This window comes from Chiloscyllium plagiosum, chromosome 35 (assembly GCF_004010195.1).
Source record: "Chiloscyllium plagiosum isolate BGI_BamShark_2017 chromosome 35, ASM401019v2, whole genome shotgun sequence".
Lineage (NCBI taxonomy): Eukaryota > Metazoa > Chordata > Chondrichthyes > Orectolobiformes > Hemiscylliidae > Chiloscyllium > Chiloscyllium plagiosum.
In genome coordinates, this window is record NC_057744.1 from 29,772,468 (window position 1) to 29,794,857 (window position 22,390).

The 22,390-nt window shown below is 41.8% G+C and overlaps 1 protein-coding gene across 3 annotated transcripts in view; it reads right to left on the reverse strand.

The window, feature by feature from the left end:
* Positions 1-5,336: 5,336 nt before the first annotated feature.
* Positions 5,337-22,390, reverse strand: part of robo4 (roundabout, axon guidance receptor, homolog 4 (Drosophila)) — a 139,257-nt gene continuing 122,203 nt past the window's right edge. For all 3 annotated transcript variants that reach the window (XM_043676848.1, XM_043676846.1, XM_043676849.1), the window contains 3 exons: positions 18,546-18,958; positions 10,620-10,874; positions 5,337-6,361 (listed from right to left, as the gene is read on the reverse strand). In XM_043676848.1, coding sequence (XP_043532783.1) covers positions 6,183-6,361; positions 10,620-10,874; positions 18,546-18,958 — 847 coding nt within the window. In that variant the 3' untranslated portion in view covers positions 5,337-6,182. The remainder of the gene's footprint in view (positions 6,362-10,619; positions 10,875-18,545; positions 18,959-22,390) is intronic.

The following is a 22,390-nucleotide window of genomic DNA, read 5'->3' on the forward strand; positions in this document are numbered from 1 at the left end:
CGCCCCCACCCCAGTCTGACCTATTACCCTCACCTTGACCTCTTTCCACCTATCACATTTCCGACGCCCCTCGATGTAGTCACATTTCCGTATCTTTTATCTTAGCCTGCTGGACCAACTTTCCTCATTCCTGAAGAAGGGCTAATGCCCGAAACGTCGATTCTCCTGTTCCCTAGATGCTGCCTGACCTGCTGCGCTTTTCCAGCAACACATTTCCATCTCTGATCTCCAGCATCTGCAGACCTCACTTTCTCCTCAAAGATGGCACAATAAATATTCTATTAGTAGTGTCATGTTAGCTAAGGGTGAAGATAAGCAAGATCTCAGTGCATTGGTTGAATTAAAGTCCAACATATCCAGTCACCAAAGAGTAACAACTCAGAAATCAAACAGAATGCTGGGGTAGAAAACCAAAGTATGGCAAAGAAATCAGAGAGAATCTTTCTTGAGCTTTATGTTGTTCCAGTAAAAGCACATCTTGAGTACCAAATCCAGTTATGATCACTGAAAGATACAAGAATGATTTTGAGGCCTTGGGGTTAATTCAGCGATGGGACTTTATCCCTAATGCTACAGAATTCAACAAAGACTGAAGAATTTGGCGTTGGAAAGAGGAGAAGGTGAACTGGTCTTTCTAAAGATGGGAAAAAAATGATAGAAGAAAAGCAGATCTGGTCATAGAGTCATAGAGATGTACAGCACGGAAACAGACCCTTCAGTGCAACTTGTCCATGCCAACAAGATATCACAACCTAATCTAGTCCCATTTGCTAACTCTTGGTCCATATCGCTCTAAACCCTTCCTATTCATATACCCATCCAAGTGTTTTTTAAATGTTACAGTTGTACCAGCCTCCACCACTTCCTCTGGCAGCTCATTCCATACACACACCGCCCTCTGCGTGAAAACATTGCCCCTTAGGTCTCTTTTACATCTTTCCCCTCTACCCCTAAACCTATGCCCTCTAGTTCTGGACTCCCACCTCAGAGAAAAGACTTTGCCTATTTATCTTATCTATGCCTCTCATAATTTTGTAAACCTCAGCCTCCGACGCTCCAGGGAAAACAGCCCCTGCCTGTTCAGCCTCTCCCTATAGCTCAAATCCTCTAACCTATAAGTCCTGCTAAGATTTGCTTTCCCAAAATGCAGCACCTTGCATTTATCGAAATTAAACTCCGTCTGCCACTCCTCAGCCCATTGGCACATCTGATCAAGATCCCATTATGCTCAGGTAACCTCCTTCGCTGTCCACTATACCTCCAATTTTGGTGTCTTGTGCAAACTTACTAACTATACCTCCTATGGTACACATGGGATTGGCTCCTAGGTGGTGCAATGGGGGTGAAAACCCTTCTGCAAATGGAGAAATTGTTAAAAGAACTATCTGGTCTTCCTAAAGTAAGGTAGGCCATTTAACCTTTGACATCATTTCAACCAGAGAATGGAATGACATTTGAAAAATAAATTGCAGTAAACCAGCTCCATACAGGAAGGAACAACTTAAAATCTAGGTGTTAAATATAACAAAATAGTGGTGTGAAGTGACAGATGTTCTGTTTTAGAGGGCAATCGTGTCAAAAAGGAAACTGTTCCATCCTTTGCTTTGAGATTTGTAGAACAATTGAGGCGACCAAAGGCAGAAAGGTCGAGCTCAGGTTTGAATGGGAACTAGGTGAAATGATGTAGTATGTTGCTGTTATGATGGTACATGGGCAGAATGGAAGAGTTTAGCAAAGCAGTCTCTATCGATCTTCCATTAGAAGAGGAGTTCAGCAAATTGGATCAGAGTGGTACATGGAAATTATTGTCCCATTGCAAAGAACTAAGTATATTGACAAAGGCATGGTTAAAAAAAAACAAATGGACAGTTACTGAAGCAAAAGGGAGAGGGGGAGGAATGGTGTATCTGCTATTAGTGGTGAAAATCATGCAAGATATTTTCCCAAATATAGAAATTAGTGACATGAAAGCTGAGGATAATCAGAATTCTAATTTCACTGTAAGATGAGAAAGGTTGTGAATAAAATGGAGTGAATATTCTGAATGGCTCTGCCAGAAAATGAACATTTCAGATATCAACCAGAAACATTAATTCCCTCTACTGTTCCTGCCTGATTTGCTCAGAATTCCCAGCATTATTTTTAATTTTCAGAATCCTAACATCTGCCATAATTTCCCTTTGTTTGTTTCAGATATCCTGCAACAGGGCCAGGCATTTAGGGTGATGACTGAAAGCTGGTATTACAGACCTGTTTTTATAGAAATGGGATGGGAGAAAACATAATCCAATCATTGTCGATTAATAACAGTTGTGCAAAGTCAGTAACGAAGGGAAGAACAGCAAAAAACATGGAAAGGAAAAATGTTAAAGTGTGGCTTCAGTGGAAAGGAAAGCAAAGTCCTTCAGTTCAGAGCAAGAGCAGGATGTAACAGCAACAAAACTGTTGAGGCAGTGAGAAATAATGAGAGGGATTGTAACAGGAAGTGCTTCACAGAGCATGCATGTTGGTATGTTTGAAAATCTTACATGTTCTGATTTTGGCATCTGTTTTTTTGAGATAATGTGTGATGCTGAAAGGTGAAAATAGGTTCAGCCAAGCAAACGAGAGCAGCCTGAGGTGGTCTTTATATATGATGCATCAACACTATTGTTTGTTTCTCCTTTCTGATTAGAACAGGAAACTGCCTTGTGCTTGATTTGATGCAGCAGGGTGGATTTCTGATGAGAAACCTCAGCTAATCTCTGATAATACAAAATGATGAAGATCATTTTGTTTTATCTCTCAGCTGTACAGCCTAAACAATAGCCAACTGAAAAGTAATAAATACCATGAGCTAATTAGTACTTCCTGTCAGGAGAGTTTCTACTTCCTGCTCCTATTGTTTCTGTTGACCAAACCAATCCATTTTTACTTATATTCCGATTTTTTTTCCAATATAACGTACAATCACAAGAACAATTTACTCTTTGTGCGTTGTCACTTCCTCTCAGATTGGTTCCATTTGTACAGAAAGGAAAGGGGCATTGAGGCTAATGCTTTTGACAGGCATTAACAACTTAATTATGTATGTTAGTGAAATTGGACCTTTTTTTACTCACAATGCATGATTGGTCTTTGTCAGTCAAATAATGGGAACAACTGAGCTGGAGATAGTTACTGATTCTTTTGTTTTCCAAAGAAACTTTAGCACCTGCATCAATATGTGATTAATATGTTGTAGCTTGAAGGTCTTATGACAGACACTGTTGGAACTTCCGTGGTGCTGCTTATACTCAACATTTGTTTAAAGATCAATATGTTATTGAAATAGCAGATGGAGCCACTAGAATATAGAAAATGGTGCAATTCAGCAGTGCAGGGGACCCTGAAGCCAGTGAATTGTATTTGAAATGTTGTACGAAATACAGCAGCCAATTTGAGTACAGTAAACAGCAAAGATAATCTGGGGGCTTTTGTGCAATGTTTGTTTGATGATGTATATTGGCCAGCACACTGGGAAAACTCCATTAGCTCTTCCTCATACAGTGCAAGAGGATCTTTTACGTGCACCTTGGAGGGAAGATTTGGTTTGACATTGCGTTGAAAGGCAGAACATTTGACAATGAAGCACTCCCTTAGTGTTGCACTTGGTGTACCCACAACCTTGGATTCCTGCTTCTAATACTGCCCCTCAGCCTGACGTGAAAGATCATATCTTCTTTCCTGCTGAACTTCAGCTGGGTGCAACCCAGCTCATCCCTTCACTGCTTCAGTTATGAGCTCTCACACACTTCAATGAGCACCATTAAGGTCCTCAGCTGGTTATTCTGAATCAGATGGTATTGCAATGAGTGTTATATTGTTGGAAGTGAATTCTCTGGTGAGACGTTACACTAAGCCCCTGTCGAAGTGTTTAGGTGGAACTAAAATAGTCAATTTCTGGAGAAGAGCTGGACATTCCCCTGACCTTATGGTCAATATTCCTCTCTCCATCAGTACCAGGCCACTAAGAGTGGGCAAAGAGTGCGCTCATCTCAATTGTTGCCTGTGTAATCTTGTGTACTGTTCTATATAGCGACAAAGATCAAAATTATTTCATTGATTGTGAAGCACTGTGGAACATCCTAAGACCATGACGAGGTATATTAAAAATTAAAAGTACTTTCTTCATGCTCTCAGGCACCATTTCTGTGCTGTTTGAGGTCTCAAGCTAATGAGCAAACTCTGAGTTCCTTTTGTTCAGCTTTCTTTTAACATGCAAATGTGAAATGGGACTTGATTATAAGAAATTGAGGTCATAGCTAGATTGGAAACAGCGGATTTCTGCTTTCACCCCTCAAAAATGTTGAGAAATAAGAGATTGCTTCAATTAATTAACAGTCAGGATCACAAAAAACATATCATGGGCAACCGACTCCATAGGGCAAATGATAGTAAACCATTTGTTATTCCCACTGAAACGAGGGACAAAACTGCTGCTTCTTCTGATCAGCCAGGTTAGCAAAGTCAAAGTGTGACGTAGGGCTCCTTGGGACCTGGCAGTAAAAATTAAAAGCTTCTTTAAAAAGCTTACGTAATAGTCTGGAAAGCCAGAGTCCACTCCCACCCAGGCTCACAAGTTTGGTTTCCCTTCAAACAATTCAATGATTCTTGTTGATTGTCCTCGACCCACCGATCCCCAACAATCTTCACGGTAGGTAGGCATTGATATAGACAGTTCAATAATCAATCTCTGGTATTTGCTGATTACTCCCTAACATTCTGGCATGTAGCCTTTTATCCCCTTCACCCACCCCTAGCAACCCCCTCTCCCCACTGACCCCACAGCAGTCTGTCAATCAGGAGATAGGAGAAAAACAATCATCATAATGTTGTCGGCTAAATTTGACATAAGGTCCTCATCTCACAAACCTCCAAGTCTCTGATACCTCTCCCACCTTCGCAAAACTGGATTCCCAGCCACCACTGCCTCTCCATAAATTCTCAGGCCAATGTTTTTATTTGGCTTTATGTCATTTGATCCACCAGGTGGAGTGAGCAATCCAATTAAGCACCAACTTAAACAGGAGTGACTGCATCAGATTTGCATGTCACCCCACTTCAGTGGCACAACATTGGCATGGTAACTACAAATATTCTAAACCTGTGAATACATACTATAGCAAGAAACTCAGAACAACTGTTTGAGAAAAGTGAACAATATAATGTTTGTGTTCAGTTATTCTCTACTGGAATCGATCCTCAAATTTGTGTAAATGTCGCAGCCCCAAGATTTGAAATTGGAATTAACTCTTTATGTGACCCACAACTCTCAGAAGGTACCTTTTGTCTCTGCAAAATGATTTCCACACTTCTTTTCTTTTTAAAATGTTTTTTTTTATCAGGAAAATAATAAGTACAGTTAGATTTACACTCGGAACGGAAGTAACTTACTGCGAATACTAGGTCTTCAGAGAAAGGGCCTCGCAAGTTTGTTAGGTGATGATTTTTTTTTCAACCATCCGCTTTGATCTATTTTCATCTTTGACTAATAATAGGCAATGGATATTGGTGAGCTGTCATCCAACACCATCGTCTCAACTGACCTTATATCGTTGAGACTTTGGACTTCTTTGATGTATATTATTGAGTTTTTAATGTCACTCCAGACTGGCTTTCAAGGTCAGTTTTATTTAAATACATGTGTTAGATTAATTAGTAATGAGATAAGTTAAAAGCTGATGTATGCTGGCAGGATGTCTGTGTACACGTACTCAGAAACTCCAAGAACAACAGCCTTACTTTTGAATTTAATCATCTCCCCCATTCGGGCCTCACATGTCTATCTACACAATCTACAAACCAATGTCTAGATCCAGTCAGTCACTCTTCATATCACTGTTTTCTAAAATCTGACTGTACACACTCGCTGTTTTGTTTGTAGCTCTGGATTTTGAATAGGTTGCAAGTTTAGCTGTCTGGCCCTTTGTGGTTCAAAACTACCAAGTTCCCTATAAATGCTACACAGACTACACGTTGAAACCTCCTCCATTTTGATAAGTGCAGTCTTGTTGAGTAAAAATGTAAATGACTAAGTGCCCATCGATAACCATTGGAATGTCTCCATCCTACAAACAGCCATCCTTATGGATCTGGATCCTGATGTCTGTAGGTTTCTGTATGTACAGGGATGGGTCAGGAATTCCAATCCACTCATGTTCTTAGACCTTAACCATGGTAAGACCATTGGTATCTGTTGGAAAATTCATTAATCCAACTTTCTCCACTTTCCTCCGAACAGCAAAACTCTTGTGTACCGGGGCTCCGACTGTTGCGAATGATACATGTACTGCATTCAGCGCAGGGTTTGCCTGGATGTCCAATTTGGAGTTGTATCCATCTGCAAAACAGGAGTTAATTCTGATTTAATGTTACAAGCATACAACTCCCCCAAACCCAATGAAAATGCATCCACTACAGGACATTGTAACACAAGCAGCCCTTTATTTGGCCTCATATTTTCTTTCGCTCTGTTCCATACCACCCCCAATTTTAGTCAGATCGTGGTCCTATACATAGCCACACTCTCTCACTATTTTGTTTCTGTGCAACCCCAGTTAATTTACTGCGTTCTGAGAGGCTGCTGTACCAGTTTGTGAATGAGACACTAAATCACAGACACAACTGTACAAGTTCAACGCTCTAGTAACTACACATCAAAATGTATTAAATTGACCATGACGCATTTTGGGACATGTTGTGGTCATGAAAGATGCTATATAAATGCAACTTATATTTTTCTTTGTTATTATTGCACTCTTGACAAGAGTCTACATAACTCACCGTGGCTGCATCGTTAGTATTTCTGAAGCAAAAATCAATATCGTATTTGCTATGATCTTTTACCCTACTCATAACCCATTTAATGTTAGTGAAGTGTTTTCTCCAACGCAGCAGAAATCAATAAATATTATTTCAGTTGAGTTATCTGAACTAAAGCTTTAGTGCAAAGCCTGCACTGGGTAATGGAGCCAACGTAACTAGGTTAAATGAAGCTCCACTTATAGAAGCCAGTCTGCATTGTATTATGGCCACATGAAATCATACTTGTGGCTCCTTCAAACACAGTAAATTAATTCATCTGTTTAAAACTTCCATAGCAAAGAATTTAATACAGACAGAGTGTGCCTAAACACCCAGCATGACTAGCTCAAATATACTATTTTGCTCTGAATGGCGATTCATATCTGACACTTTCAAAGCACAGTTAGTTTGATTTCTGATAGAAATGTTGATGTGGGCCAGGCAGGAAAGAGGAACTGAGACCAAACTAGATCAGTCACTATTGAGCCTGATGGGCCAAAGGGTCTACTCTGTTGCTAAATCCTATGTTCCTTTGCGAGAAGTGGCAAACATCCAAGTGCTGAATCTTCCACTGACAGGGCGAAGATTGAGAGGGTCGAGTGTGTGACGCTGGAAAAGCACAGCAGGTCAGGCAGCATCCAATGAGCAGGAGAATCGATGTTTCGGGCATAAGCCCTTCATCAGGATGGAGTGGATAGATGGGAATGCTGATGGACAGGTCAAGAGGACGATGCAGAGTTGGAGGCTTGGGACTTGGATAATGTGGGGGGAGAGGAAATGAGGAAACTGGTGAAATCCACATTGATCCCATGTGGTTGCAGGGTCCTAAAGCAGAATATGAGGCATTCTTCCTCCAGACATTGGGTGGTAAGGGTTTGGCGATGGAGGAGGCTCAGGACCTGCATGTCCTTGGTGGAGTGGGAGGGGGAGTTGAAGTGTTCAACCATGGGGTGGTGGGATTGGTTGGTGCGGGTGTTCTAGAGATATTCTCCATCCTGTTGAAGGGCTTATGCTCGAAACATCAATTCTTCTGCTCCTCGGATGCTGTCTGACCTGCTGTGCTTTCCCAGCACCACACCCCCGACTCTGATATCCAGCATCTGCAGTCCTCACTCTCTCCTCGGAGAATGAAAGGGTCAGAGGTCAGAAAATTTCCATTTTATCACATCACTGTACTCTTTAAAACCCAACCGTTCATCATAACTTATTATTATTGAGAAAATTACAGGTGGAAATGCTTTTAATAAAATCTACCGTCCTTCTCACCGATAAGCAAAATAATCTTAAGGATTTGGTGCAACGTTTCATAGTGAAAGAGCAGCTTGTCTAAAACCCATGTATTGTTAGGCTTCCACATCAGAGAGGATTTATTTGAATGGCTCCCAATCCATCGTGGAGAATTTATGTTCCTTATAGCATCGGATGCTAACCAACCACATATCCATTAATTCCACTGAACTTGCTTTGTGTTTCCAAAAGCAGTTGAGAAGATTGTGCCTGACAGTTTGCTAAACAATAACCAATATGATCTCCACTGTTGCCTTTCGCTATTTCTGGATTTGGGTTGCTCTTTTGCATCTCAAGGATACCCAGTGTTTTGTCACTTTTAAATAAAAGAGGGGCTATTCCACATAATTTTAGGTACGGGGGGAATGTGACAATGCTGGATAAGCTACAAGAGTTAGAATCCCTATAGTGTGGAAACAGGCCCTTCAGCCCATTGAGTCATCCACACTGAACAGCATTCTACCTAGACCTGCCATACCCCCTCCCATCACTGTAAACCTGCACTTCCCACGGCTAATCCAGCCACCCTGCACATTCCCAGATACTATGGGCAATTTAGCATGGCCAATCCATCTAACCTGCACATCTTTGTACTGTGTGAGGAAATTCCACACAGACAGTCAACCTGAGCATGGAATCTATATGCCTGGTGCTCTGAGTAACAGTGAAAACCACTGAGTCCCCATGCCACTGTCAATAGGATGTATTTTTTGAACAGTGGTAACCTCATGCCACTCACTTGTTTCCTACGAAACCACATACTCCGCATTTATGACAGGAAATTCCGATCAGGGCTCCTGCAGAAAGGCTGAGCTGTACCTCCATTCTGACAGATGCTTTGGGGCATAAAATAGTCAGGAGAAAGCAATCCACCCTAAATTCTTCACAGTAATCAGCTGCCTTATTCTATGAATTAGCAGTCCAGCGCCATGGAAAGACACCTAAAGAGTCATGCATAGAGTAAGTGTAAGATTGAGTAATGAGAGAGTAGGGTGCCAGGTAGGCAGGGGGTAAGGTGCCAGGTGGGTCAGTGTGAGGTCGCCACAGTGTTATTTCTACTCCAGTTGTGCCAGGGCCCTTACCCTCAATGTTTAAATCGAGCATCCTGGCACCAAGCTTTCTGATTAGAGACATTGGTCAGTAAGATCAAAATGGAGCAAAGATTTAATCTGAACTTTTGACTCTCCTTGCAGAATAAGTTTCTCCAAGTCTCTGTTGTCTGACCACAAACAACTTAAAATTTCAAGTTTGGATAAACTTGCTGCATTTCTTCTTTATTACTGAGCAATGCAGAGATAGTTCTAGAGTCAAACAGTTGTTTACATAATTTAAATGTCTTGAAACATTACAGAATTTTCCATATACATTGAGTTCATAGCAGCATATCTCAATCATTACAAATGTACAAACTAGAAGCAGAAATAGACCATTCAGCCCCTTGAATCTGCTCCCCTACTCAATAAAATTGTGGATTATCTTACTGTATCCTCAAATCCACATTCCTATCTATCATTGATAACCTTTTATCCCTTCCAAACAAGAATCTATTTAACCTTTGCCCTAAAAATATTCAAATATACTTTGCTTCCACTACCTTTTCAGGAGGAGAGTTCCAGAGATTAGTGACACTCAGGAAAAATAATTACACCATTTGTTTTAAATGGTTAACCTTATTTGAGGTTCTCCCATTTGGAGGAAACTTTCTCTCACATATACCCTGTCAGGAAACCTTGAGGATCTTACATGTTTCAATCAAGTCATCTCTAACTCTTCGAGTTGATGGCCTAGTGGTGTAGTCGCTGGATTGTTAACTCCAAACCTGGGAATGTTCTGGGTATGTGACTCAAAGCCCACCATAGTGGAATTTGAATGTTTTAAAAAATCTGAAATCAAGATTCTAATGATAACCGTGAATCCATTGCTAATTGTTGGAAAAACCCAACTAGATCACTGATGTCCTTTGGGGAAGGCAACATTAGCCACTGATGCCCTTATACCATGAATGAATTTTTTAAAAAGCAGGTATAAGCAGCATCTACCTAATCTTTCCCCATAAGACAGCCCTCTCACTCCAGGTATTAGTTTGGGAAGCCTTTTCTGAACAATCTCCAACACCTTTACATCCTTTCTGAAATAAGGTCACTATTTCCATGCATAATAACCCAGAAGCAGTTTCACCAGTGCTCTGTATAACTTCCTTATCTTTGTATTCAATTCCCCTTACAATAAATGATGACTTTTTATGAGCTTTCCTATTTACTTGCTGTACCTGCGTCCTCTCACCTTTTGTGATACATGCACAAGGACACCCAGAACCCTCTGCATCCTCGCACCATTTAGATAATATGCTTCTTTCCTGCCAAAATGGACAATTCCACATTTTCCCAAATTTCTGAGTCAGGATTCACTATCTAAAGAAATTGAGCCCTGCACAAGGACCCGTGAATAGACGAGCTTAAACAAACGCTGCACTGAACCAGATTATAACGCTAATGAATCAATTGTACCAGTGGTATATGTGGCCTGTTGTTGCTGGTCTGACATTTTGTTGAAGAGTCCACTGGGGTCTTTTCCAGTAGCAGTCTGCTTCTTTGCTGCCATTTCCTCCTTTTGGGAGATTCTGTCTTCTATCTCATCAGCCCAAGACATATTCCAATCCCAAATCTGACCAGGTTCACTTGTGGCCTCTGATCCTTCAGAGCGATTACATGATAGCCCAGCATCAGAGAAGGCAGCAGGCATAGAGGAGGCTGCAGGGAGAGCTGGGATTAGAGAAATCAATAGGTTATAATCTATTCATTTTATACATGGAATAACTCAATAGATTTTAAAAATTAAAGTAATAAAAATTTAATATACAAAAGAAAAGAACACCAAAAAATACAGCAAAAGATTCAAAGAGCTAATTCAAATGATTCATGCAGGCACACAGTGGAAGTGTGACAGATGCATTTCTGAAGACAACAGGAAAAGTGAGAGTTAGATCCAGTAAGACACTAGTTTTGCCTTTTACTAAAGCTCTCTTCTTAATATTACTTCCATTCTTAACGTTTTGAGTCCAGTATGACACTTCTTCAGAACAAGACATTCCAAAGCAAAGTCATACTTCAAAACATCTACTGTGTTTCTCTCTCCACACCAACAGACCTGCTGAGTTTCTCCAGCATTTTGTTATTATCTCAGAATGCCAGCAACTGCAGCATCTTGCTTTCATTACTGACATTCTTAACACATCGTGTGGATAAATGGCAGCAGGAAAGAGAGTGCCAGACAGTGGAGCAGCTTGATGTGCTGGGGGTGGCGGCAGCTGAGAAGGATAGAGAGAGAGAGAAAGAGGGATGCTGAGAAACAGAGAGGGACACAATAGGAGATGTGTGAATCGTGATAGACTGATATAAAAAGTAACAGGAAGTTACTAAGTTTGTAAACTGTTTTGTATTTAGATTCTTATAGTTTGCCCAAATACCCATGGATTGTGCCACAAATATGCGCCAATCTCAAGTAACATAGCAATAACGACCTGTCAGTCTTTCACAGCTCTAATCTGTTCTTTCCCATCTCAATCATCCCTCTCCTCTCTGGTCTTATCCTGTTATAAAGTCATAGAGTCATACAGCACAGAAACAGACGCTTCGGTCCAACCAGTCCACGTTGACCATAATCCCAAACTAAACTAGTCCCACCTGCCTGCACTTGGCCCATATCCCTCCAAACATTTCTTATTCATATTCTTATCAGAATGTCTTTTAAATATTGTAACTGTACCCGCATTCACCACTTCCTCTGGAAGTTCATTCCAAACACAAACCACTCTCTGTGTAAAGAAGATTCCTCTCATGTCTTTTCTAAATCTTTCTCCTCTCACCTTAAAAATATGTTGTCTTGTCTTGAAATCCCCCACCCTCGGGAAAAGACATTTACTTTATCTATAGCCCTGATATATTTTTGCAGCAAGTGGCCATTTATCAAATTGAGCAAGATAGAATGTTTCATGAACGGCCTCATGGCTAAAGTATGTCCTCATCTGACAGTCACAGCTAGAAATTCAGGCAGTTAACTGGATCAGGATCCCAATCTCCGACTGACTTTATGATGAAGTCAACTACATAGAGTCATAGAGTCATACAGTTATACAGCATGGAAACAGACCCTTTGAGCCAACTCGTCCATGCTGACCAGATATTATAAAGTAATCTAGTCCCATTTGCCAGTATTTGGCCCATGTCACTTTAAATCATTCCTATTCTTGTAACCATCCAGATGCCTTCTAAATGTTGCAATTGTACCAGCCTCTACCACTTCCTCTGACCACTCATTCCATACATGTACTAACTTCTGCGTAAAAAAGCTGCCCCGTAGATCCCTTTTAACTTTTTCCCCTCTCGCCTGAAACCTATGCCCTCTAGTTTCAGACTCCCCTACTCTGGGGAAATGCCCTTTGCTGTTCACCCTATCCATGCCCCTCATGATTTTATAAACCTCTATAAGGTCACCCTTCAACCTCCAATGCTCCAAGGAAAACAGCACCAGCCTATTCAGCTTTTCCCTGTAGCTCAAACCCTCCAACCCTAGTAACATCCTTGTGAATTTTTTCTAAACCTTTTCAAGTTTCACAGTATCCTTCCTATAGCAGGGAGACCAGAACTGAATGCAGTATTGCAAAAGTGGATTAACCAATGTCCTGTACAGCTGTAACATGACTTCCCAATTCCTACACTCAATGCACTGACCAGTAAAGGCAAGCATACCAAATGCCAACATGTCCAATTCTAGCTTCCAAAATGCTGCCCCCATTGACAGTGGAATTTGGAAATCTCAGACGTTCCAATGTACGAGGCCTAGTACTGGGCAGCTCAGGGAGAGCCCAAGTAGGCCACTGGGGAACTAAGGAATCCTCTCTTCAGTGAAATGTCAATTTAACTGCAAAGCAATTCCTGTAAACCAGAATGGTTTAAAGCACACACGACTCCTGTGAGAATTGGATCATCACTTTGTTCACCTATAAAGTTGAAAGAGATGGGACAGATTTAGGATACAGAAGTAGATTAATTAATTGAAGTGCTGTCTGCTGTCCAGTCAGCATTTCTATAGCTCCAGATTCTGGATCAAGCCATAAATATCACAGCCTCGGAGACACAAGAAACCCAATAAACACAAACCCCAATTTAAATGCATTTTACAATTACCCGATAAATGAGCAGACAAGCAATTCCAATAAAACTGGACTTTTACGTTTCATTTAATCTGTGTACTGCATGGCTCAGAAATCAGACCTGCTACTAAAGGTCAGGAGGAGAGGTGTTCATCATTATGACATGTACATCCTACAGTTCATTTACAGGGATCTTCAGAGCAGCTTTAAACGTTAGCTATCCATGTATTCGTCTGCATTCACTCAGACATTAGACGGGAAGCAAGATGTACTCTGAGGAAATAAGGATCATAACACTTGTATGAAGCAAGGACTCTCTCCATCAATAAATAATCAGCGTTTCAAATTCCGCTGAAATTTGTTCTTCCAATCCCCAGTCCCAATTCCAGTGGATAGCCAGACCAAACCACCCTACCGTTCCTCCAACTGCAGACACTCTAGATGTGTGCAACCCGAGAATACCCTCAGAGGATGTGAAGCATTATGTTACAGAACATGCAGGTTAAGGAACATTGTATATAATGCACAGGGGACGGGATTTGGCACACACAGATCCTAGTAAATATGCCTGACCAGTGATTAGCACTGTTGCCTTTGAGCACCAGGGTCCCGGGTTCAATTTCACCTTGGGTGACTGTGTGAAGATTGCCAATTCTCCCCAGGTCTGCGTGGAAGTGCTCTGGTTTCCTCCCACAGTCCAAAGATGTGCAAGTTAGGTGGACTGGCCTTACTAAATTGCCCATTGTGTCCAGGGATGTTCAGGCGAGGTGGGTTAGCATTTGGAAAAGCAAGGTTACAGTTATAGGGTAGGTGGGTTTGAGTGAGAAGCTCTTCAGAGGATTGGTGCAGACTCGAAGGGCCGAATTGCCTGCTTCCACACTGCAGGTATTCTGTAAATGTACTTCAACACCGCCCTATTCTCTGGCCAATATCTCTGTCTCAGACTGGCTGCAGAGCTTCAGCATAAGCTGGAAGAACAGCACCTGATTTTCCATTTGGGGAATCTGCAGCCTTCAGGATTCAATATTGAGTTCAATAACCTTAGTGCTTGAACTCTCCTATGTCCTAGACCCCAACCCAACACACCAGGCCTTGTGATTATATAGTCTGCCTTTACGCGCAACCCATTGTCAGCCATAAACAGATTCTATGATGTAGAGGTGCTGAGGTGGAGAAAGTTAAAAAATTACACAACTTCAGGTTATAGTCCAACCAGTTTATTTGGAAGTACTAGCTTTCAGAGCGATGTTCCTTCATCAGGTAGCTTGTGGCATAGGATCAAAAGATGCTATAAAGTTTGCTATAAATTTTGTGTCGTATGATCCTATCCACTAGCTACCTGAGGAAGAAGCAGCGCTCTGAAGGCTTGTACTTCCAAATAAACCTGTTGGGCCAAAAACCTGGTGTTGTGTAATATGTAGCATTAACAGTTTCTGTTAACAGCTATTCACTCTCCCAGCCAGATCTTTATCCACTGTTTAGTCTGTCCAACTGTTCTTCTCTCTCTCTTTGGGCTCTATCCCCACCTGTCATTTATCCCTCAACACTTCCCCCAAGTGAGAGTACTATGAGTTCAGAGGTCCAGGCTTTTGAGCCAATGAGCAGGCTGATAACAAGAAGATTTGGGAGGAAGGTGCAGTGTACTTGCAGAAGTTAATTCAGAGAATTTCAGCTTTCCCACTGTTCAACTGCCAGACTTCCAACTCTAAAGGAAGAACAGGCTTTTTCACAGTCCTACCTCACTTCCAACTCTCCAAATGTACTGCGCGAGACCATCATCGAGGTTTATTCATCTAAACCCTGATTGCATTGATTGTCTAAATGAGAGGTGAGCTGCTCGCAAATGAGCCAGTCTTTCCCCAGAAGGGCTTTATTTCAGACCGATATCCATGTGTTGAATTTGACAGTAAAACACTTTCAGAGATTTACAGGTTTACAATTAAACCTTCTCATTTAACACAAACACTACCTTCTGTCCAGCTCATCAATGGGGAAGGGCTCAGCTCTTAAATACAAAATCCAATAAACATCATTGTTCTCAATCGAGCCTGGAGCTGTTCTGACTGACCTTTAAAGGGACCTGCATTTCTATCACTGACAAACATTCAATGCAATTAACTGAGCTAAGAATGGAGAACCATAGACAGAACATGTAACATTAGTTAGACAACATACCTACTTTATACTGCTGAGCTTCTCCAGCAATTTCTGTGCACTTTATATTGTTTCTTCTGGAAGTTTCTGCAAGTAGGGTGACCAGGATTATAGATGATTGGCTTACATTGTCTGTCTTGGCTCAATTGGGATAATACTTCCCTTGTGGGTTAGCCCAGAGTCTTAAGTATGTAACCTTGGATAGGGCGAATTCCCAAGGTCTTTTTCCCAGGGTAGGGGAGTCCAAAACTAGGGTGTTATAGGTTTAAGGAGAGATGGAAAAGATTTAAAAGGGTCCTGAGAGGCAACTTTTTCACATAAAGGGTGATGCATGTATGGAACTAGCTGCTAGAGGAAGTAATGGAGACTGGCACAATTACAACACCTAGATTACATAATGATTTGGAGATGCCAGTGTTGGACTGGGATGTACAAAGTTAAAAATCATACAACACCAGGTTATAGTCCAACAGGTTTAATTGGAAGCACACTAGCTTTCGGAGCGACCCTCCTTCATCAGGTGATTGATCAGGCTCCTGATGAAGGAGCGTCGCTCCAAAAGCTAGTGCTTCCAATTAAACCTGTTGGACTATAACCTAGTGTTGTGTGATTTTTAACTAGATTACGTAAGGTTATTTGGTTTGTGTTGGACATCTCTATGACTCTAAGAGATCAGTACAGGGAGTGCTGTACAATTGGATATAGGTGAGACCCTTTCAAACAGATGTGAAAGATCTTAGAATGTTGTTCCAGTAGAGAGCAGGAGAAATTTTCTGAGCTCTCTGGTTAATATTTTCAACTCAGTTGACACAAACTAAAACACATTTATTTAGTCATTTACCTCATTGCCGTTTGTAGGAGCCTACAGTGTACAAATTGCAGCAACTCCTGTAAAAATGACTATACTTCAAATAGTATTTCATTGGCTGTAAGGCATTCTGCAACATTTTGCTTTATAGTGAAAGATGCTATACAAATGCAAAATCATTTATCTTCCTCCGACACACAATATTTTTATTGCACAGCTTCTAAATAAAAAAAATGCTGTGTCAGAGACAAGGATTTATGGTGAAGTGTTCCATCCAGACTTGGTCTCTTTTCCCAGGCACTAATTCATTTATAAAGATTTGATGTTTAAAGCCTGGTCTCAGATATTGGTTTATTAAATTACCACAAAGTAGAGCAAATTGTGTGTACTGATACAAATCTTGTGGAGGCTATTTTTAGCAACTAAAGTGCTCGTATTATTCAGAACAATTGTTAGCGGAGGTTACACTGATAGAGAGAAAGAATAGCAGCATCAGCACATTGTCACAACATGATTTCCAACTTGATCGTGAATACACTTTATATCAGGCAACATAGTTCACGCAAAAGAAGCCAACTCTGTAAATAGCGCCGATTGCTCACATTTTAAAATTATTTTCCCCTGTGCTTTCTCATCCAGGTTCTGGATTAGTGGTGCTGGAAGAGCACAGCAGTTCAGGCAGCATCCAAGGAGCTTTTTACCTTTCTCATCCAGGAACAATGGCAGATCAGTGGCCAGAAGAAGGGAATTCCTGGATTTTGACCCAGTGACAGTGAAAGAATGGTGACACATTTTGAAGGCAGGATGGTGAGTGGCTTGGATGGAAATTTGAAGGTGGTGGGTGTGCCCATGTATCTGCTGCCCTTGCCCTTATATCTATGTGTTGTCATGGGTTTGAAAGGTGCTGAGTGAGCATCTTCAGTGAATTTCTGCATTGTATCTCATGGATAGTACACACTGCTGTTACTGAGCATCACTGGTAGAGGGAAGTGGATGCTTGTGGATGTGGTGCCACTCAAGCGTGCTGCTTTATCCTGGATGGTGTTGGAACTGAACTCATCCAGGCAAGTGGGAAGTATTCCATCACACTCCTTGTGCCTTGTAGATGGTGGACAGGCTTTGGGAGTCAGAAGGTGAATTACTCATTGCAGTAAACATAGCCTCTGACCAGCTCTTGTTGCTATTTTATGTATGTGGCGAGTCCATTAGTGTTTCTGATCAATGGTAACCCCAAGGATGTTGCTGGTGGGGTATTCAGTGATGGTAACATCATTCAATGTCCAGGGGCAGTGACTGAATTGGGATAGTTATTGCCTGCTATTGTGTGGTGTGAATGTTAATTGAAAATGTATTGCTGGAAAAGCACAGCAGGTCAGGCAGCATCCAGGGAACAGGAGAAGAGACATTTCGGGCCTAAGCCCTTCTTCAGAAATTCCTGAAGAAGGGCTTATGCCCGAAACGTCGATTCTCCTGTTCCCTGGATGCTGCCTGACCTGCTGCGCTTTTCCAGCAACACATTTTCAGCTCTGATCTCCAGCATCTGCAGACCTCACTTTCTCCTGTGAATGTTAATTGCCAATTGTCAGTGCAAGCCTGGACATTGTTCAGATCTTGATGCATTTGCACATGGACTGTTTCAGGCATGAAATTAAGTTAAATTAAATTAAATTAAACTCAAAGTTATGGTGTTCACAGTAAACTAGTGGAACAACTGGTTAAAGAACAGGAAACAATGAATATCATTTAAAGGCATAACATGAAAGCTGAAGAAAGGAACAAGTGGGGGAGATTGCGTCTCAACTCCAGAATCAATACAGATTCTGCTCAAACAAGGACCACCAACCGAAGGACACAGAATGAAGGTAACTCGCAAAAGAACCAGAGAGGAGATGAGAATTTTCTTTTCACTTTTAAACACATTGACTTGTTTGATCTGGAATTCATTGACGATACAAGGTGCTGAATGCAAATGCAATTGTAACTTCCAAAAAATGAATCTATTGTCAAAACAAAAAAAAAGATTAATTTTCAGGGTTATGGAGGAAGACTAGGGAGCATCAGCTCTGTCAAAGAGCCAATACAAATACAGGGTGTTAAATGACATTTTATTGTATTGAATTATCGCAAACTCTAGAATGGGACATCAACACACACTCTTCTCAGAGAGAGGTGCAATAGCTCCCCACAGCAACACGCTGATACCCATCAGCTTATCCATAGACCATTAGGTACCACTACTGCCTGGGCTATGAGTCTAAGATGAAACTGGAATTCCTATTCTATTCTGCTGTGCTGTTCTGTTGACATGTTGAGATTTACCTGCGTAAGGAGTTGCCATCTCCGTTTGTTTCAGACTGAAGCAAAAACTGTCAACTGCCACAGCGAGGGCCTGGGCGAAGTTGGCATCCATGAGGAAGGAGCCATCGGAGGAGCTGACCATGCTGCAGCGGGCACTGGTGAAATTGTCCTCGGAGACAGAGCCCCAGCCATTGGCCAACGAGCCAGCGAGGGAGCTCTCGCACTCGCTGATGCTGGAGGTTGGAGTGCGGCAAAGTCTGTGGAAGAACCTGCGCGAGTTCACACGGGCCACCTCCACATCCAGGTCATCATCCTCATCATCGTAGTCTGCATCATCTGTTTCCAGGTCGGAGGGCAGTGGCCCACAGATGTACCCATACGTGTGGGGAGGCGAGAAAGGTCTTTGAAAGGAGGATGAGCTGTCTGTGAAGTGCCTATGAAGAAAAATAATTAATTTCTCTAATTATGGGTTTCCCTTACACATATCATTAATTTGCATTTAAATAGTGACTTTGACATATTGAAAATGCTCCAAGGTGCTTCACAGCATAGATATCAGTCCGAATTTGACACCTAATCACAGATGTATGGATGACCAACAACCTATAAAAGGGACTGCATTTTGGATGCATAGAATCCCTACAGAGTGGAAGCAGGTCATTCAGCCCATCATGTCTACACCAACCCTCCAAATAGCATAACACTTAGACCCACCCAACTACCCTATCCCTGTAACCCTGTATTTTCCATGTCTAACCCACCTAGCCTGCACATCCTGAACACTATGGGGTAATTTGGCATGACCAATCCACCTAACCTGTACATCTTTGGACTGTGGGATCAAATCGGAGCACCGGGAGGAAACCCATACATGCAGTTTGATTGGAAACAGGGATGGAGGGAATTGAGATGGGAATCCATGTCCTTTGATATAGACAGCTGAAGACATGACCACCAAAGCTTGTGTAAGGGAATTGGGAACATACAGCAAGCAAAATTGGAGGAGCATTGAAATTTCAGAGGGTTGTCAGACTGGAGGAATTTACAGAAATAGGAAGGGGTGAAGCCATTGTGAGAATTGAAAATTCAATGAGAATGGATAAATCAAGGCATTACTTGACTGAAGAAGGGCTAATGCCCGAAACGTCGATTCTCCTGTTCCCTAGATGCTGCCTGACCTGCTGCGCTTTTCCAGCAACACATTTCCATTACTTGACTGGAATCAATATATAGGCGAAAGTGAGGACTGCAGATGCTGGAGATCAGAGTCAAGATTAGAGTGGCGCTGGAAAGGCATAGCAGGTCAGGCAGATCCGAGGAGCAGGAAAATCGGCGTTTCGGGTAGGAGCCCTTCATCAGGAAGGCACGGAGGTGATGGGTGGAAAGGACTTGATAGCAGAGGCTTGGATGAATTCTGGTTCAGGGAAGTTGGGAGACCAGTGAGGAGAGCATTGCAATAATCATGTGTGGAGGTAATGAAGACAAGGACAAGGCTGTTGTCACACTGAACCAGGGGGAGAAGCATGTGAGGTAGAAGGAATCCTAGTAAAGGAATCCTAGGAAACCCTTACACCTCAAATTGTCACTATTATTCTCCAGAATATAACTGAGATTATATTATAGCCTTCCAGTGCTTCACTCCCAGAAGGTATTACGAAGCTGGAAGTCTCAACACTTGGAGCATCAACAAGCTATTCAAAAACAAAACATACCAGCGCATCCATATACTGTTCCCTTCATAAAATCCATGGATTCTTTCCAGCAAGGCCAACTGGACAGCAGGGAACCAAATGGCTTTTCCATTCCCTCTACTCATGAGACTTACACCAACTGTAAGGTAGGAACAGAAGTGGGCTACACAGCCCCTTGAGTTTGTTCCTCTGCTCAATTAGAAAGTGGCAACAACACCACAGTGTGAAAGAAAAAGACTTCAGGAAGTCCCAACGCATTTTGAACTCATTTAAATACTTCAATGTGAACACTATTGAGCTATAAGAAACTTGGAAGCTAATTTGTGCACAGCATGGCATCACAGTAGCAATGAGATCATAACTAAATAAAACTTTGTGATATCGGTTGAGGATAAATATTGAGGAGGATACTTAAAGGATATGTTTGCATTGGCTTCAGTCAGCAGAGGAGACAGGGCATCAGTTTAACTTACCATCTGAAAGATGAAACCTCTGAAAGTACAATGAAAGGTTTCTGAAGAGTCAAAACAGGCACCATTCTGACTGAGCCTCAGCTGACACAATACCTAAAACTCAAGTTTGGAAGATTCACTACTTAAGTTTTGAGTACTGCGTCAACTGAGGCTCAATCAATAGTCCTCTGGTCTCAGAGTTTCCAAGGGCTAGCAATGGGGTGGCACGGTGGCACAGTGGTTAGCACTGCTGCCTCACAGCGCCAGAGACCCGGGTTCAATCCCTGCCTCAGGCAACTGTCTGTGTGGAGTTTGCATATTCTCCCTGTGTCTGCGTGGGTTCCCTCCGGGTGCTCTGGTTTCCTCCCACAATCCAAAAATGTGCAGGTTAGGTGAATTGGCCATGCTAGATTGCCTGTAGTGTTAGGTGAAGGGGTAAATGTAGGAGAATGGGTCTGGATGGGTTGTTCTTCGGAAGGTCTGTTTCTACACTGTAAGCAATCTAATCTAATCTAATCTACTAAATACTGAGGGAATTCCGCACTGTCGAAATTGCCATCTTTCAGATGAGGTGCTGCACCAAGGCTTCCATCTGCATGTTTGGGCGGTTGTAAAAAGATACAATGCCAATACGTAACCCTATATAGTCAAGACAACAAAGTATATCATTTAGCCATTGTCTCCTTGTGGGAGAGTGCTCTGTTCAAATTGGTTGCACTCTTAGTAAAGTTGTAAAAACTACTTGAACACAATACATTTGGTTTGTAATTCTAGGGCTATAGACGTGAGAGCTTTTCATGTCCCCCAGACATTTCTGAACATTTTACAGCAAATTAGGTGTAAACACTTAAAATATAGAAAAATAATTTAAATAAATATTAAACAAATAACAATGATAACATACAAAATGCTTTCTGAGGTAGCCACTTTGTTGAAGGACCTCATTCCTAAATGGTCCCCTTGGAAAGAATCATCTTAAGAAGATAATTTCTTCGTCCTCAAAAGTAACTGTATTTAGATTGAGGATTGTGTGTGTTATATATGGGTTAGGCTTGTGCTCCTATGAATTGCCATAGATTAAAACCCTAGTTATTGTGTTGGGAGGTGTATATATGTAATAATAGCATGAATCAGGAGTAGGAATATGCTCCTTAAGCCTGCACCACCATTCAATAAGATCTGATTGTTCCTCATTTTCGACTACTCCCAACAAACTTTCGCTAACAGAAGCGGTCTGTTTCTGATCTACAGCATCTATAGTTCTTTCAGTTTTTACCCATTCTCACTCTATTGCTTATCAATCATCTGCCCCTACCTTGAAAGTATTCAAAGACTCTGTTTGATGGAAGAGTTTCATGACCTATTGTGACAAAGAAAGTAATCTCATCCACCTCAGAGTGGTAAAAACAATGACTGCAGATGCTGGAAACCAGATTCTGGATTAGTGGTGCTGGAAGGGCACAGCAGTTCAGGCAGCATCCAAGGAGCTTCGAAATCGACGTTTCGGGCAAAAGCCCTTCATCAGGAATAAAGGCAGTGAGCCTGAAGCGTGGAGAGGTAAGCTAAAGGAGGGTGGGGGTGGGGAGAAAGTATCTCCGGATCAGTGGTGCTGGAAGAGCACAGCAATTCAGGCAGCATCCGACGAGCAGCAAAATCGACATTTCGGCCAAAAGCCCTTCATCAGGAATAAAGGCAGAGAGCCTGAAGCGTGGAGAGATAAGCT